We start from the raw sequence: 14707 nt of genomic DNA on the forward strand, positions 1-14707 counted from the left end.
GACTGAGTCTTTCCTCCTCAAGTGCTATAGGAAAGCTGTTTAATTAAAACGGTTTACAAAAAAGAAAAAAAAGAGAGAGAAAGAGAGAAAGAAAAGAGGGAAAAAAAAAAAAAAAAAAAAAAAAAAAAGGAAGCAACCTTAATGAACCCATTAATTCATTTCAAAAATGTACTGAGTTCCCATGATGTACAGGGTACGAGTGCTGTAGTAGATGACCAACGGGAAAATACAGAAGATGTGGTAGATGATAGGCATGCCGTTCTGTTCTGGAAGGCAAACTTTTACAAATTCAGACTGTGATCTCATCCCTCACCCTTTCCCAAGTTGCTCTTATAACCTAATGAAAACAGAAACTTCTTATCTGGAAAACCAGACATACTGTTAGCAGAAGCAAGGCGGCCATTGGGGACCATGTCAAATCAAGCTTCATGTGTCCATCCCTGCCCTGGGTAGATGTTCTTATTTAATCTCCTTGACGAAGCCAATATCAGCTGCTCTTTAAAAGAAATGACTTTGAATCCTTCACACATACGATATAATAAGTAGAATCATGGAAGAAGGTATCCTGTGCATAATATTGTTCTGGAACTGCCCTACATACAAGTGTTCATTCACTCATTCATTGTTTTCTGAGCATTTACAATGAACCAGGCATTTTTATAAGTGCTACACATTCTGGGAAAAAAGTAAATAAACAAAAAGCCACATTCCTAGGTATGGGAGGATTTGTAAGAACATTACCAACTATTAAACACTCTTAAAGGGGCACCTGGGTGGCTTAGTGGGTTAAAGCCTATGCCTTCAGCTCAGGTCATGATCTCAGGATCCTGGGATTGAGCCCCGCATCTGGATCTCGGCTCAGCAAAGAGCCTGCTTCCACCTATCTCTCTATCTCTCTGCCTGCCTCTCTTCCTATCTGCCTGTCAAATAAATAAATAAAATCTTTAAAAAAAAAAAAAAAACACTCTTAAAGAATATAGAGATCATGTTCTGGATACTCCAGTCTTTAAAGAGAAATGTTACAGAGCCCTGACTTATGGAGGCTCAACTTACAAATTTTTGAACTGGTGGTGGTGCAAAAGTGATACACATTCGGTAGAAACCATACTTTGAATTTTGACCTTTTTTCACTTGTAAGTATATGGTCTGATATTCTCGTGGTGCCTGGCCCCGGCAATAAGCCGTAGCTCCCAGTCAGCCACGTAATCACAAGGATAAATTACAGATATACCTGCACCCATTCTGTGAACCATTCTGTTTTTCACTTTCAGTATAGTAGTCAGTTAATTACATGAGATATTCAATATATAAAAAAGAGGTTTTGGGTTAGATGATTTTGCCCAACTATAAACTGATATAAGCTTTTTTTTTTTTTTAATTTATTTGACAGACAGAGATCACAAGTAGGCAGAGAGGCAGGCAGAGAGAGAGGAGGAAGCAGGCTCCCCACTAAGCAGAGAGCCCCACGCAGGGCTTGATCCCAGGACCCTGAGATCATGACCCGAGCCGAAGGCAGAGGCTTTAACCCACTGAGCCACCCAGCTGCCCCTGATATAAGCTTTTTAAGCACATTTAAGGTAGACTAGGCTAAGCTATGATGCTTGGTAGGTTAGATTTCTACTTACAATCTTTTCAACTTTTCAAGTGGTAACTCCATCATAATTCAAAGAAGATCTTTTTTCAAGATTCTTAAGATGCACGAACTAAGTGAACACAGACTGAAAGTCTTCTGTTTCCTAAATTCTCCAGCAATTAGCACAGTGACAGGCTGAAGCAGGTGTTGGACCAACATCTCTTTACAACACTCCAACCCTGTTCCAGCAATGACACAGTTCCAATGGGTAAAGGAGGCCAACAGCCAAGCCAAGTTTTGCCTGCCATCCTTTTCCTTAGCTCTGTCCTTGGCCACAATATCATAAATATCCATCAATGAATCCCCAGAGTTTTTGTTTGTTTGTTTGTTTTGTTTTTTTAAGGAAAAAGAATTTCATCGAGAAAAATCTAAAGTTGGGTTTAGTGTCTCAAAGAGATGTTAGGGACAAACAGGCTGGCCAAAGGGGGTTGTTATAGAAACAAATCAAAGTAGGCTAAAGGAAACCCAGATACAAGTCTCTGTATAAGTCTGCACAGATAGATCATAATAAGGATAAATTCATACATAGTAGAGACAAGGAGAGATGGGTTACAAGAGCCAGCTATTTAGTGCCAGATCCAAGAGTTGAAACAATGTTTTACAAATGGACTCTTCTGCACAGTTACATCATGTAGTACATGTAATTGTCTCTGCCTTCAGATCCTCATAGGAGTTTTTAACCTATATTGGTCACTGTCAGCTTTTAATGGTGCTGTCTTATATTGAATTTCAGATTCTAAATGATCATTTAAGAGACAGAACAGCCATGTTTGCATGAAAATTGCTATCTCCTGGTGAAGTGGTGGAAGATGCTGGTGGGTCATCTGAGGTGTCACTTCCAAGAAAGACATTGACATTTTCCTATATTCTTGTATGTTATAGTGTCTTTAGCCAGAATGGGCCTCTAAAACAACACAAGGGATCTGGAGCCACAGCTGTTCCAGCATCAGGTCATGCCTCAGTTATCTGACATTAAGCATTTAAAATGCTTTCCTTATACTATCTAGTAAACAGGGCCACCTTATTAATTATTGCCTGAGAATGCTTTTCACCATCTTCTGAGTTGAGATGTAGGATCTAATACTTCAGATGGTAATGAGGACATTAAAAAAAGACACAAGGACCAAGGTAGTTTATAAAACACGTTCTTTCAATGTTTGGAGGTAGAGAATGACATAAATGCCCAAGATCATGATGCCTAATGACAGGAGATAAACACACCAAGAGAAAAGGTGGCAAGGGACAAGAAGATGTATCCTCTCTCTCATTTCTAAGCCCACCTCATAATATACAATGTGAGTGCTTAGTGTTATGCTGGAAGGGGGCATAAACTTACAAGCAGATTGTAATGCAGAATGAAGGGGGTTCTTGGAGTCTATAAACGTCTTGGTTAAAAACAAACTCTTGAGGGCGCCTGGGTGGCTCAGTGGGTTAAGCCGCTGCCTTCGGCTCAGGTCATGATCTCAGGGTCCTGGGATCGAGTCCCGCATCGGGCTCTCTGCTCAGCAGGGAGCCTGCTTCCTCCTCTCTCTCTCTCTGCCTGCCTCTCTGCCTACTTGTGATGTCTCTCTGTCAAATAAATAAATAAAATCTTTAAAAAAAAAAAAAAAAAAAACTCTTGAAACAAACATAAGGCTGTACTATGCCAACATCTTTACAGTTCTCTAACTTACCATGGTAGCATAACATAGACTAGCTTCTGTCTCCTTTCAAGTTTATTTAAGCCAGTTGCCCCCAAGGAACTTCCGAAGTGTTCTGGTCTCAGGGAGCAGTTCTAGAATGGGTTCCTCAGGGCACCTGGGTGGCTCAGTGGGTTAAGCCGCTGCCTTCAGCTCAGGTCATGATCTCGGAGTCCTGGGATTGAGCCCTGCATCGGGCTCTCTGCTCAGCGGGGAGCCTGCTACTCCCTTTCTCTCTCTCTCTCTCTCTCTGCCTGCCTCTCTGCCTGCTTGTGATCTCTCTCTGTCAAATAAATAAATAAAATCTTTAAAAAAAAATGTTAGAATGGGTTCCTCTTAGTGACCATTTCTTTCATTGGATCACACCTCAGGGATAGCCTTCATAGTATTGATAGATAAAAGGCCGATCATTGGAGTCCAGCTGGTAAGAAGAGTAGCCCCAAAGCCAGGCATCTAAAGGATTTTTTGAGCAATATTAGTATCTAGGACCTAGGATACTGCTCTAGCTGTTCCCTTTTCGTGGAATATTCCCCTAGTTATCTGAAAGGCTAATTTCCTCACTTCCTTCAAGTTCCCCCACCATATCCTGCTTGTTCAAATGAGGCTTCTGTAATGCCTCTGTCTAGTTCTGTAACCTGAGCTGAACCCACATCACAGCATCACAGCAACTCTAATGTATTTTTTTCTCCCACAGCTCATGTACACAGTATATAGCTTATTTATTAAATTTATTTGGTACACCTTCACTAAAATTTAAGCCCCATGAGGGGGAGAGGATTTTGACTATTTGGTTCTCTGAGGTATCACAAGAACTAAACGTAGTGTTTGGCACATAACCAAGAGGTCAAGTTACATTTACTGAATGGATGAACACGTCTCTTACAGCACAGATGGTGGAAGGGTAAAAGCCAAACTGCATTCTCAGAGACTGAAAAAAAAAAAACCACTATGCAAAGTCGCAGAAATGTACATTTTCCTGCTGGGGAGAAATATGGTATATTAGATTGCTTGATGTATAGGAATTGCTCGTGAATTCTGGGAAAGGAGAAATGGGCATTTTTGTTCCCTAATAGATTTTTGTTTCCATTTCCCTTGTTCATAATGAATTTTAGTCACCAAAGTCACACTAGAAACAAACTTAGTACACAGCCTTTATGCTTTCCTGTGGTAGAGGCCACAGCTCAGATTTCAAACAAATAAGAATGTCAGCCAATGTTAATTCTGTTGTTATTTATGCATTCTCCTGTAATCAGTAGCTAACACATCATTCTCCCTAGGAAACCCTGGTTGGTATTCAGTGAGTTTTCAAGGACTCCTATTTCCTACAAATTCACTATTTGAGACGGTTTTTAAAAATGTCAAATTCAGTAATATTTCCAAACACCAGAACTAGAGGGCCAGGTACATTGCCAATGAAATTTGTTGGACCTATTTTCAGATGTTAAGGTTCAATCATATGGAGATCAATAAAGAAATTCATCTTGGATACATCTTGAATTACTAACATTCCACATTATTTTGTTAGAAAACTTGATACATATAAACACACGACTATGTGTACACATACCCTGATCTCAATATGTCTTTACTGTGACTATCATGAAAGTAATAAAAAATATATTGATTTTGAAGCCAAATAGACTTCAGTTTGAATCTGAACACTACCGATCTACATCACTTTTACTATACATGTCCCATTTTGATGATAAACTTAATGTTCTTCTAAATAATCTTTGTTAAAACTCTGACGTACTTACTGGCGAACAGTAGGTACTCAATAAAAAGTAGTCATTATTTAAAAAATGTAAATGTAATTCAACTTTCTCCTGATCATCACACAGAAACTTCTCTGACTCCCAAGAGAACTGTAATAATTTTTAACAAAGAGAAAAAAAGGGAGGGGGGAGGTCTGTATATAAATCAGTATCCGGAAGAGGGCACAATCCATTCCATGAAAGGAATGAAGGAAAAAGGAATCAATGTCAAGCTTATTATTAAACTCAGATTCTATTTCTGGAAGCCTAACATTGAGAACCCTTCTGAACTATGCCTCCATAGAGAAAAAGATTTTACATTACACAGAAATAATTTCCTACCCCATTAAATTACTGCAAAGAAAGGAGGGATTCTCTTTTTGGAGGAAATGAGCACACCTGCAAACAGCAACATAAAGGGTTGCCATCTTTGTAGTGTCTCCCATGTGCTGAGCACTGAGACTGACATTTTACATATCTAGAACGTATGTATTCAATCCTCAACACAGGCAGTATAATATAGACACATTTTATTGAGGAAGGAAATGCTTTAGAGAGGTTGTACAGCTTGCCCAAAAACACACAATTAATAAACGATGGTGATGCAATTTTAATACACGTCTATCCAAAATCAAAAGGAAAAAAGATCTCAGGCTTTATGTCATTTGCAGTCTCATTCTTTCCTCAATATCCGTATTTTTAAAGAATGGACACATACTCAACACAACTAGGGAGAATTCTGTGAGACCAAGTTAATCTGTATGGGATCATAAACTACACCTACCTCTTCTCTTTTGAGGTCTGGAATGATATGACTCTAAGGGGTCATAGTGGTAAAAAATGAACAGTCAGTACATAAGGAGTTGAGTCTACACTGGTTTCAATGGTGAAGTGGAGGAAGTGAGTGGTTAAGATTCTGACAACAAGAAATTACCTCTTGATTCCTCCACCCCTGACATATTATTTCAGATGTAAGGAATAGCTAAGCCCATCAACAATGCCTGTTAAGTTTAATTAATTATTTGGTTAATTTCTGCAAGAAGCTGTATTTTTTTTTTTGGCCTCATTTTACTTTTCATCGGGAAAGGAATTCTTGAATCTTATAAACTATAAGAAACTAAAAAAAAGGTCTATCTAAAATAGCTATATATTTAACAGATAGAATTCAGGGCAGCCATCCAGCAGGAATTACCACAAAGTCTTCTTTACCCAGAAGTCTTCTGAATAGTTAGGTAGTCCCAAATGACTTCTGTCATTATCAAACATGGCCACCATAAGCCAACAATCCAGAGAAAAATACACTGGACGTCTTCACCAAGGGCTATACATATAACCAGACAAAATATAAGCAATACAGTTACTAATCAAGGTCAAGTTTTTACCCAACATCCTCTGGCTCCTTATGGACTGTGTATTAGAAATGAGGCCATAAGCTTGCAGTAACCTTTCGAGACAGAACTGCATTAGAATCAGGGGGTTGCCACCCACTATCTATGTAACCTCAAAAACTATTTAAGCATCAACAGTTTCATCTGCAAAATGAAGATGCTATGAATAGCTTTTTAGGTTATCATAAAATTCAGGTGTGACATGTCAGGTAATGATAAGCAATGATTACTAAGCATTTATCATGTGCCAACTGTTGAATGAAGTACGTACTGCTAGTAGATGAGTAAACTAGGGCACTAGACTTAAGTTACTTGCAGAAATTCACAAATTCAGAAAGTCACAGAAATAGGATTAGAGCCCAGGAAATCAACACAGTCCATGCTCTTAACCCACTGTGCCATACTACTTAGCATGGCTGTCGATACTGAGTAAAGGCTCAACAATTATGAGTCACAGCTACTGTTAGTATTGTTAACATCCCTACCCCGCATAAAATGAGGTCAAACAGAACAGTGAATACTCATGTCAAAGAACACACAATACCTGGGACATGGCTGTAAGAGTTCTTCAACAATGCAGGCCTCTTTCTCGAGAAGTTCAGGGCACTCCTTTCCACCCCCAATAGCAACATGCTTCACATTCCGGCGCCTGCTCCTAAATCCTGGTGAGAGACTTCCTGAACGACACGTCTTAGAGCAGGGGCTCCAGGAGGACCACTCAGTGGTTTCACAATCTTTTGGCATGATGCAAGACTGGACAGTCAAAGGGAAGGAGTCTTGCACGCAAAGGCTGAAAGAACAGAAGCAAAAAACCATAGGGCATAAATTAAACAAATGCAACCAATGTTATGAAGTGCCTGTTATGAGGGGGAAAAAAAAGAAACAACCTAAAATTTGATATGAACTTTCAAAAGGACTTTAAAAAAAATGTTAGAGGCATCATGATAAAATAATGAAGAACATCCATTTTAAGATTGCATGCTTTATTTTATCTGAAACTGTGAAGTTATTTCACTCTAGCAAGACACATGTGTAAGATGAGCCCACCCTGAACTTTGCCTGAAGCATTATCAGAAATAACCGAGCCTCCTCTCCTTTGCCTTCACCTCTGATATAACCTAGAGTTGCCATTTGTTGACAGGCTCCCAGGTGTCACACATTATGCTGCATCTCACAGGCACTTTCTCACCACAATCTCATGTGTTTACATATTATTATCTCCATCTGCAGAAAATAGACTCAGAAAGGATAAACCATTTGTCTACGGTCAAAGATACAGGTAACTATTAAAAAATAAAACAAAAAATAAATAAAAAGAAAAATAAACTTGTGGTATCATGTTTTCCCCACACTGTTAGGCTCTGAGCATCAATTTCCTCATTTGCAAAATTCAGGTGTTATCTAATACTAACAATCTAATTAGGAAACATAATAAGAAGGTATCATAATAGGATAATCTGATGATTTCAACATAAAAGCATTTATAATGATGAGGGGGAAAGTTGATGAGGCAGTGATGGACCACTTAGGAAGGCTGGGGGGATGGGCGGGGCTGAGGGGGAGGTTCTAAGTGTGAAGGACATTAGAGCTGCATTTCTTTTAAAGATAAATGGGAACTTCTCTGGCACAGAGGAAGACTATTTTAGGTCAATAAAATAGCATATGTGAAGCCTTAATATAAAATTTTGTGAGGATGGTAACCAGTGTTCTATAAGCAGTAGATGTACTGTTTCACAAGAACTAACTAATAAATTTTTAGGAATTTTGCAAGCTAGCTGATTTCACACAGATAGCTTAAAATTGGCCATGGCAGGAGTATTTACATAACAGAAATCAACAAATGTTACAAATCAAGTCCACCACCCCCACCCTACCCTGAAGCCCAAACCACCAAGAACTGGGGTTAAACATTTATATGCACACCAAACAGGGTAAGTAAAAGCCAACTTGTCAACTGTCAAAAATCTGTCCATTTATAAAGAGTTCAAAGAGGAAAGTGGATAAATATTAGGTATGTGGGTTCTTCAAAAGTAAGTCTGGAAAGACTTCATATCATGGACTAACAAATTCAGATTTACTTGAGCATTAAACAATTTAAAGTGGAGGAAAATCAATTAAACTCCTATAAGAAGATAATGCTTCGCATATTAGTTGACATTCTTTTTTTTCCCCATTTTTTTGGTGTTAGCCATTGCCTTATTCTATGAAAGTCCTCCATTATCTTGGGGAAGAAAAGAATAATTTTGACAGGAATATAAGTTAATATATGCTCAAATACTGACTTCCAAAAGTGGGCCTGTGAAAACTGGTGGAGTAATGAGCTGTAGTCAGGCTTTGGTAATGGTTCTTCTACATGTGTTTAAAAAAGAGAAATGTATTAGAATGATTCCATGTTTCTGATAAACAAAAATATGTTGATAAGGGAGCCACCAACAGAGAAATGGATTATAGAAGGTGAGGGGCAGGAGAGAATAAAACATGCTCAAATTCATGTAAATTATAGTGAGATTTCCATATTGATATCCTTTATAAAGGCACAGAGAATTTGTGTGGTTTTCAGAAGTCATAATAACATAAGATGAACCTTTGGTCGTGTGTGTGTGTGTGTGTGTGTGTGTGTGTGTGTACATAAAGTCTATTTAGATCACATTATTCCCTTCAGAATGAAAAAGGAAAAACAGACCTCACTACCATTACTCACTCCCATGTAATTTTGGAAGCTTCGAGTGAAGACACAATAGGAAGAACCTCTCTTGAAAATGCCCCATCTGTGTCAGAATATATTATTTCTGGGCATGGTTGGATGTAGAGTAAGAGGATCATCTCTTTTGCTATGTAACACAATGGAAACCTCTTGATGAAGAAGATTCTAGGCCTTCACTCTTCAGGAACTGTTACTGGCTTCCAAATTCATATATTGAAGTACTGTCAGTACGTCAGAATACGTGCATATTTAAAGAGTCTTTAGAGAAGTAATTAAGTAAAAATGAGCTCACCAGGATGGGCCCTAATCCAGTACGAATGGTGTCCTAGGAAGAGCTTAGGACATAGGCACACACAGAAGGAAGCCTGTGTGAAGACAGAGAGAGAAGATAGCTGTCTACAAGCCAAGCAGAGAGGGCTCAGAAGAAACCAACTGATCTCGGACGTTCCAGACCCCAGAACAGTAAGAAAACTAATTTCCATTGTGTGTCAGCCACCCAGTCAGTGATACTTTGTTAAGGCAGCCCTAGCACCACCATACGGAATTTAATGGGGTTTTTCAATTTGTGTGTTTTTAGGAAAAAAGTCTCAATTTCCAAGACAGATTTTCCTCTCCCTTTTATAAAGAAGGTCCCACAGTATGCAGTTCTCTGTCTACAGGTTAGGTGGTGGTTTGCTTCTTTCCATTTACCAGCTTTGACTCTCTGTTGCTCATCTTCCTACTGGCTCAGTAGAATGGATAACAAGACCTGCCAGGAATTGCAGGGATTAATCAGGAACTGTCACGTCTTTGAAAAGGGCTCCTAATTTTTGGAATTAGGAAGAGCATATGTTCCACTCATCATATATTCACTTATTTTTAACACTATTTTCACAAATGTGCCTTCTTAGTTTAAAAAAAAGTCTTAAAATATACCACAGAGGGACCTGGTCTACTTTGATCTTCGAGATTCCATTTTACTGGAGTAGGTGGGCAAGCACTAAGTGGTGAATAAGAAATATCTGGGTCCTGAATTTTGCATCACAGTACAATAGCATGACCTTGGTCTCTCTTGGCTGCTTAGTTTCATTATCTGCAGGAAAAAACTATAATAAAATGTGATTTACTCACCCGCACCCAACATAGTTGTAGTCACTTTTAGTATAAGTAGAAAAATATACTAAACTAAAGCCCATAACAAATATCATTGTCTACACACTGAAATGGAATCAGTCCTTTCATAGAAGGTGGTGTGTCTTTTTCATAAAACAGACATATAGTATGGATTTGGCTTTTTAAAAAAAAAAAAAAAGATGCTACGGTAATTATACCTCTTTGACATTTACAGAACACGTCATTTGTAAATTACTTCACAAGCATTCACTGTAAAGGAAATCACTGAAACAAAAAATTACTATAGTAATTCTTATTTCCTCTTGAAATGTAGGGAAATCTATTTAGAAAATAAGGACAGAAATTCTTAGAAGATAAAACTCAACAGAAAAGTATCTTCCTTTCATCAACACTTCAGTTACTGCTTTAAAATAGTAAGTCACCAACTGGGTAACTCAGTTGGTTGGGCGGCTGCCTTCCACTCAGGTCATGATCCTGGAGTCCCAGGATAGAGTCCCGGATCAGGCTCCCTGCTCAGCAGGGAGTCTGCTTCTCCCTGTGACCCTGCCACTTCTCGTGCTCTTTCATTATCTCACTCTCAAATAAATAAATAAAATCTTCTTAAAAAATGAAATAAAATAAAATAATATTAAGATATCTCAAATATTCAGAAAAGTAGAATAATATATACTCCTAGACTTTACTAGCAAAGGTTAATATTTATGACAGATTTCATTAAATAAAATAAAAAATTACAATTTCAGGTAAAGTCCTTGTGTCACTTATAATCTATCTCTAGCTCTCTTCTCCAGACACAGCCACTATCCTGAAATTATTATTCTCTACAATGTTTTTATACTTTAACTAAATGTGTATATGTTCATAAATATCTATAGCATTCATTGTCTTGCATGTTTTTAAAAGTTTTACATAAATGTTTTATTAAACATATTATTTCTGGAAATTATTTTCCTTACTTAATGACTTTTAGATCTATCCATGTTGATAAACACAGATAGTGTACATTCATTTTTATTAGTAATATTCCAATATGAGTCCTTAGCAATTCATTTATTCATTTTCCCATTAGCATACTTTTTGGTTGTGTTTTAATTTCTTGCAAATCCACGGGATTATATATTGAATCTCTTTTTATATGTCTCTGTACTACACATGTGTAAAATATTTTCTTTAGTATATTTGCCATGATTTGGGCCATAAATAATCATATCATCAAATGCACTAGGTATTGTGAGATTTTTCCCTTCTTACATGTTCAAAAGGTGTATCAGGCTTGAGTTTGGTTGGTTGGTTGGTTTTGGTGGTGGTGGTGTTTTTTGTTTTTTTTTTCAATACAAAGAAAGTACATTTGTTTTTTGAGCTTACATTGAGTTTTATATTCTTCTCACACCCTTAATGACTATTCAGACATCCTACTCTGAACTGGCCATTCACACTGCTTATCCATTATGGCAGAATGACTGATGCTCACCTTTTTCCCGGCTAATTCCCTTATCTCTTGCTTCCTTGTAGAGACCTGGCTGTTAGTTCTATGAAAGCTGACTGGAGGAAGGGAGTTGTCAGGGCCCTCTCACAAACTACTCATGGATTTTCAACCCATCTGCAAATCAGAATAATTTTCACACTTACACTACATTCTACAGGTAAAGGAATAACTTTTAGGCCTAGTGAGGACATCTATTCCGAGTTACTTAGTGTCAATAACTCTCAAGTCTTCCAAGAACCTTGTATCAGTCAGAATCAAATAGGCTATAGTGTGGGAGCAAATCCTGTAATCTGAATGATTTGATAAAATAACTGGCCATTCTCCTTCTGTATATAGTTCAGTGCAGACTGTCCTAGAAGGTACTCTGCCTGAAGACGTAAAGATCAAGCTGTGCCCATCTTATATATTCACCATCCAGAATACATGGCTTCCAAGTTCACCTTTAGAAAGGAAAGACAGAGTAGGAGGATGGCCAAAAGTGATTTATAACTTTAGCCTAGAAGTGGCTTACATTACTTCGGTCTGCATTTCATTGGCCAAATCAATCAAATAGGTCCAACAGAACTGCAAAGAAGACGGTGAAATGTCTTTCCATGTGCTGTGGAAGAGGCAAAAATGTGATAAACACATAGCTTTGTGTCTCGTACATCTGTGCCATATAAATGGATTTGCTTCTTGCAGATCTTCCAACTGGAAGGGAGGTTTCAGCTTTTTCCACTCTGCTAGGTAAATTACTGCTCATCCATCTGCTTTCCAGCTCCCAAAATTTGTTGACATTTCTATTTAGCTGTCATATCCGTTCCTATTATATTTGTCCTTGAGAGTTTATGTCTTTTTTATTCCTTTACTGTTAGTTAAGTGGGGTTCTAGAATACAGGAGTGATAAATGTTATATGTTATAAATATATTACGTTCATTTTGCCATATTTAACAAGAAGCCCGAAAAGTTATTTGACACAGAGCTTTGTTAAAGCTACAAAATGATCCAATCTGTAAGTTAACAAATTCTTGAAGAGCCAAGTCTACCCTACACCTGGAAAAACTACCAACTAGAGGTCATTAAACATGTATGAGTTAAGTATTAAATTGTAGAACTATTTTCATTTCCACTAATCTTATTCTACAATATATAATATTTATTTATAGAATTTAATACTTCCAAAATATGCTGTATAGTTTAAAAGTTATTTTTATAGAAGTGAAACTGCAACTAACTTGGGCCATTTGGAAGCACAGTAATTCTAATTATTTAGCAAGAACACTGCTATCCATATGGTAGCAGCTTACCCAAATCACAGCAGACTAACAAGGGAACAGTTGCTTCCAGAGCTTACAGATTCTAACTTAGAGAATGACTGCAAGATCACATTATGAAAATGACACGAGGGAATAAAAGGTAAATGGGGAAATGAGGAGAAATAAACTAAAACTGAGAAAATTCATAAAAAAGAATACATTTGGGAAATTACATAGAATATATGCCATCAATTTTAGTGATTTTTGACTCCAAACTAGTGGCATTTTTCTGCCACCAGCCAAACTAAATGGGATATCTGAAAAGAAAATAAGAATTATAGCCTGATGAAGAAAAAATAGGCACCTAGCTGGTCTTACATAAAATTCCTGGACACTTTAGAAACCGGACTAAAATGTCAGCTGCCTATGACAATATAAAATTCAGCAAGAAAAGACATTCAAATAAGCAGAGTTTCAAATGTCTGGAAGACAAATTTGAAAATATAAGACTGTAAAATTACTAAGAAAGAATACTAAGCATTACTGAGAAATTTTAGCTGGAAGATTATGAGTTTACCTTTTTCCTATAACCTCCTTACTTGGCCAAATTAACCTGAGGTAAATGATGTCTTGTTTAACAAAAATTGTGTTTATATTAGGTTAGAATATATAACTAAGAGGACCATACTTCAGTTATTTAACTATTTTCTTTCTGATCCTCAATAAAAATAAAATTAAGCTATTAAATGCCTTTCAATTTCTTTTTTCCAGTTTTATTGAAAAATAATTGACACACATCACTGTATAAGTTTAAAACATACAGTATGGCGGTATGATTTACTTATTGCGAAATGATGACCATATTAGATTTATCTAATGCTGATCTTCTCAGAAGAAGAAAAGCAAAAAATAAAAAAAAAAATTCCTCTTTGTGTTGAGAACTCTTAGGATTTACTCTCTTAACTTCCTTACATATCATACAGCAGTGTTAGCTACAGTCATCCTGTTGTACATTGATCCTTAGTACTTATTTATCTTAAAACTGGAAGCTGGTATCTTTTGACCACCTTCCTCCATTTCTTCCTCTCTCTTACCCTCCACCTCAGGTAACCATAAATCTGATCTCTTTTTTAGTATTTTGGTTTTGGGGGTTTTTTGGTAGATTTATTTATTTATTTACTCGACAGACAGAGATCTCCAGTAGGCAGAGCGGCAGGCAGAGAGAGAGGGGGAAACGGGCTCTCTGCTCAGCAGATGCAGGGCTAGATCCCAGGACCCTGGAATCATGACCTGAGCCTAAGGCAGAGGCTTTAACCCACTGAGCCACCCAGGCGCCCCTGAGATCTCTTTTTCTTTGAGGTTTTGTTTGTTTAAGATTACATATGTAAGTGGGTCATATAGTATTTATCTTTTCTGCCTGGCTTATTTCACTTAGCATAATGCCTTCAAGGTCCATTCATGTCTTCACAAATGGTAGGGTTTCCTCATTTTTTGTGTCTGAATAGTTGCAATTATACATATCTTATACATTATATATATTGCGTATATATATTTACACACACACACAGATACACACACAACCACAATCCACAATTTCTTATCCATGCATCCATCGATGGCCACTTAGGCTATGTCCATGAATGGTTCTTGTAAATATGCTGCTATATGAACATGAGGGTGAAAATACCATTTTAATTTAGTGTTTTCATTTCCT

The 14707-nt window shown here is 37.3% G+C and overlaps 1 protein-coding gene across 3 annotated transcripts in view; it reads right to left on the reverse strand.

Annotated features, from left to right (window-relative positions):
• The window catches only part of THSD7B (thrombospondin type 1 domain containing 7B), an 855837-nt gene that overhangs the window by 533314 nt on the left and 307816 nt on the right, over nt 1–14707 (reverse strand). For all 3 annotated transcript variants that reach the window (XM_032353821.1, XM_032353819.1, XM_032353820.1), the window contains exon 4: nt 6999–7244. In XM_032353821.1, the coding sequence (XP_032209712.1) occupies nt 6999–7244 (246 nt within the window). The remainder of the gene's footprint in view (nt 1–6998; nt 7245–14707) is intronic.

This window comes from Mustela erminea, chromosome 8 (genome assembly GCF_009829155.1).
Source record: "Mustela erminea isolate mMusErm1 chromosome 8, mMusErm1.Pri, whole genome shotgun sequence".
NCBI classification, from domain to species: domain Eukaryota; kingdom Metazoa; phylum Chordata; class Mammalia; order Carnivora; family Mustelidae; genus Mustela; species Mustela erminea.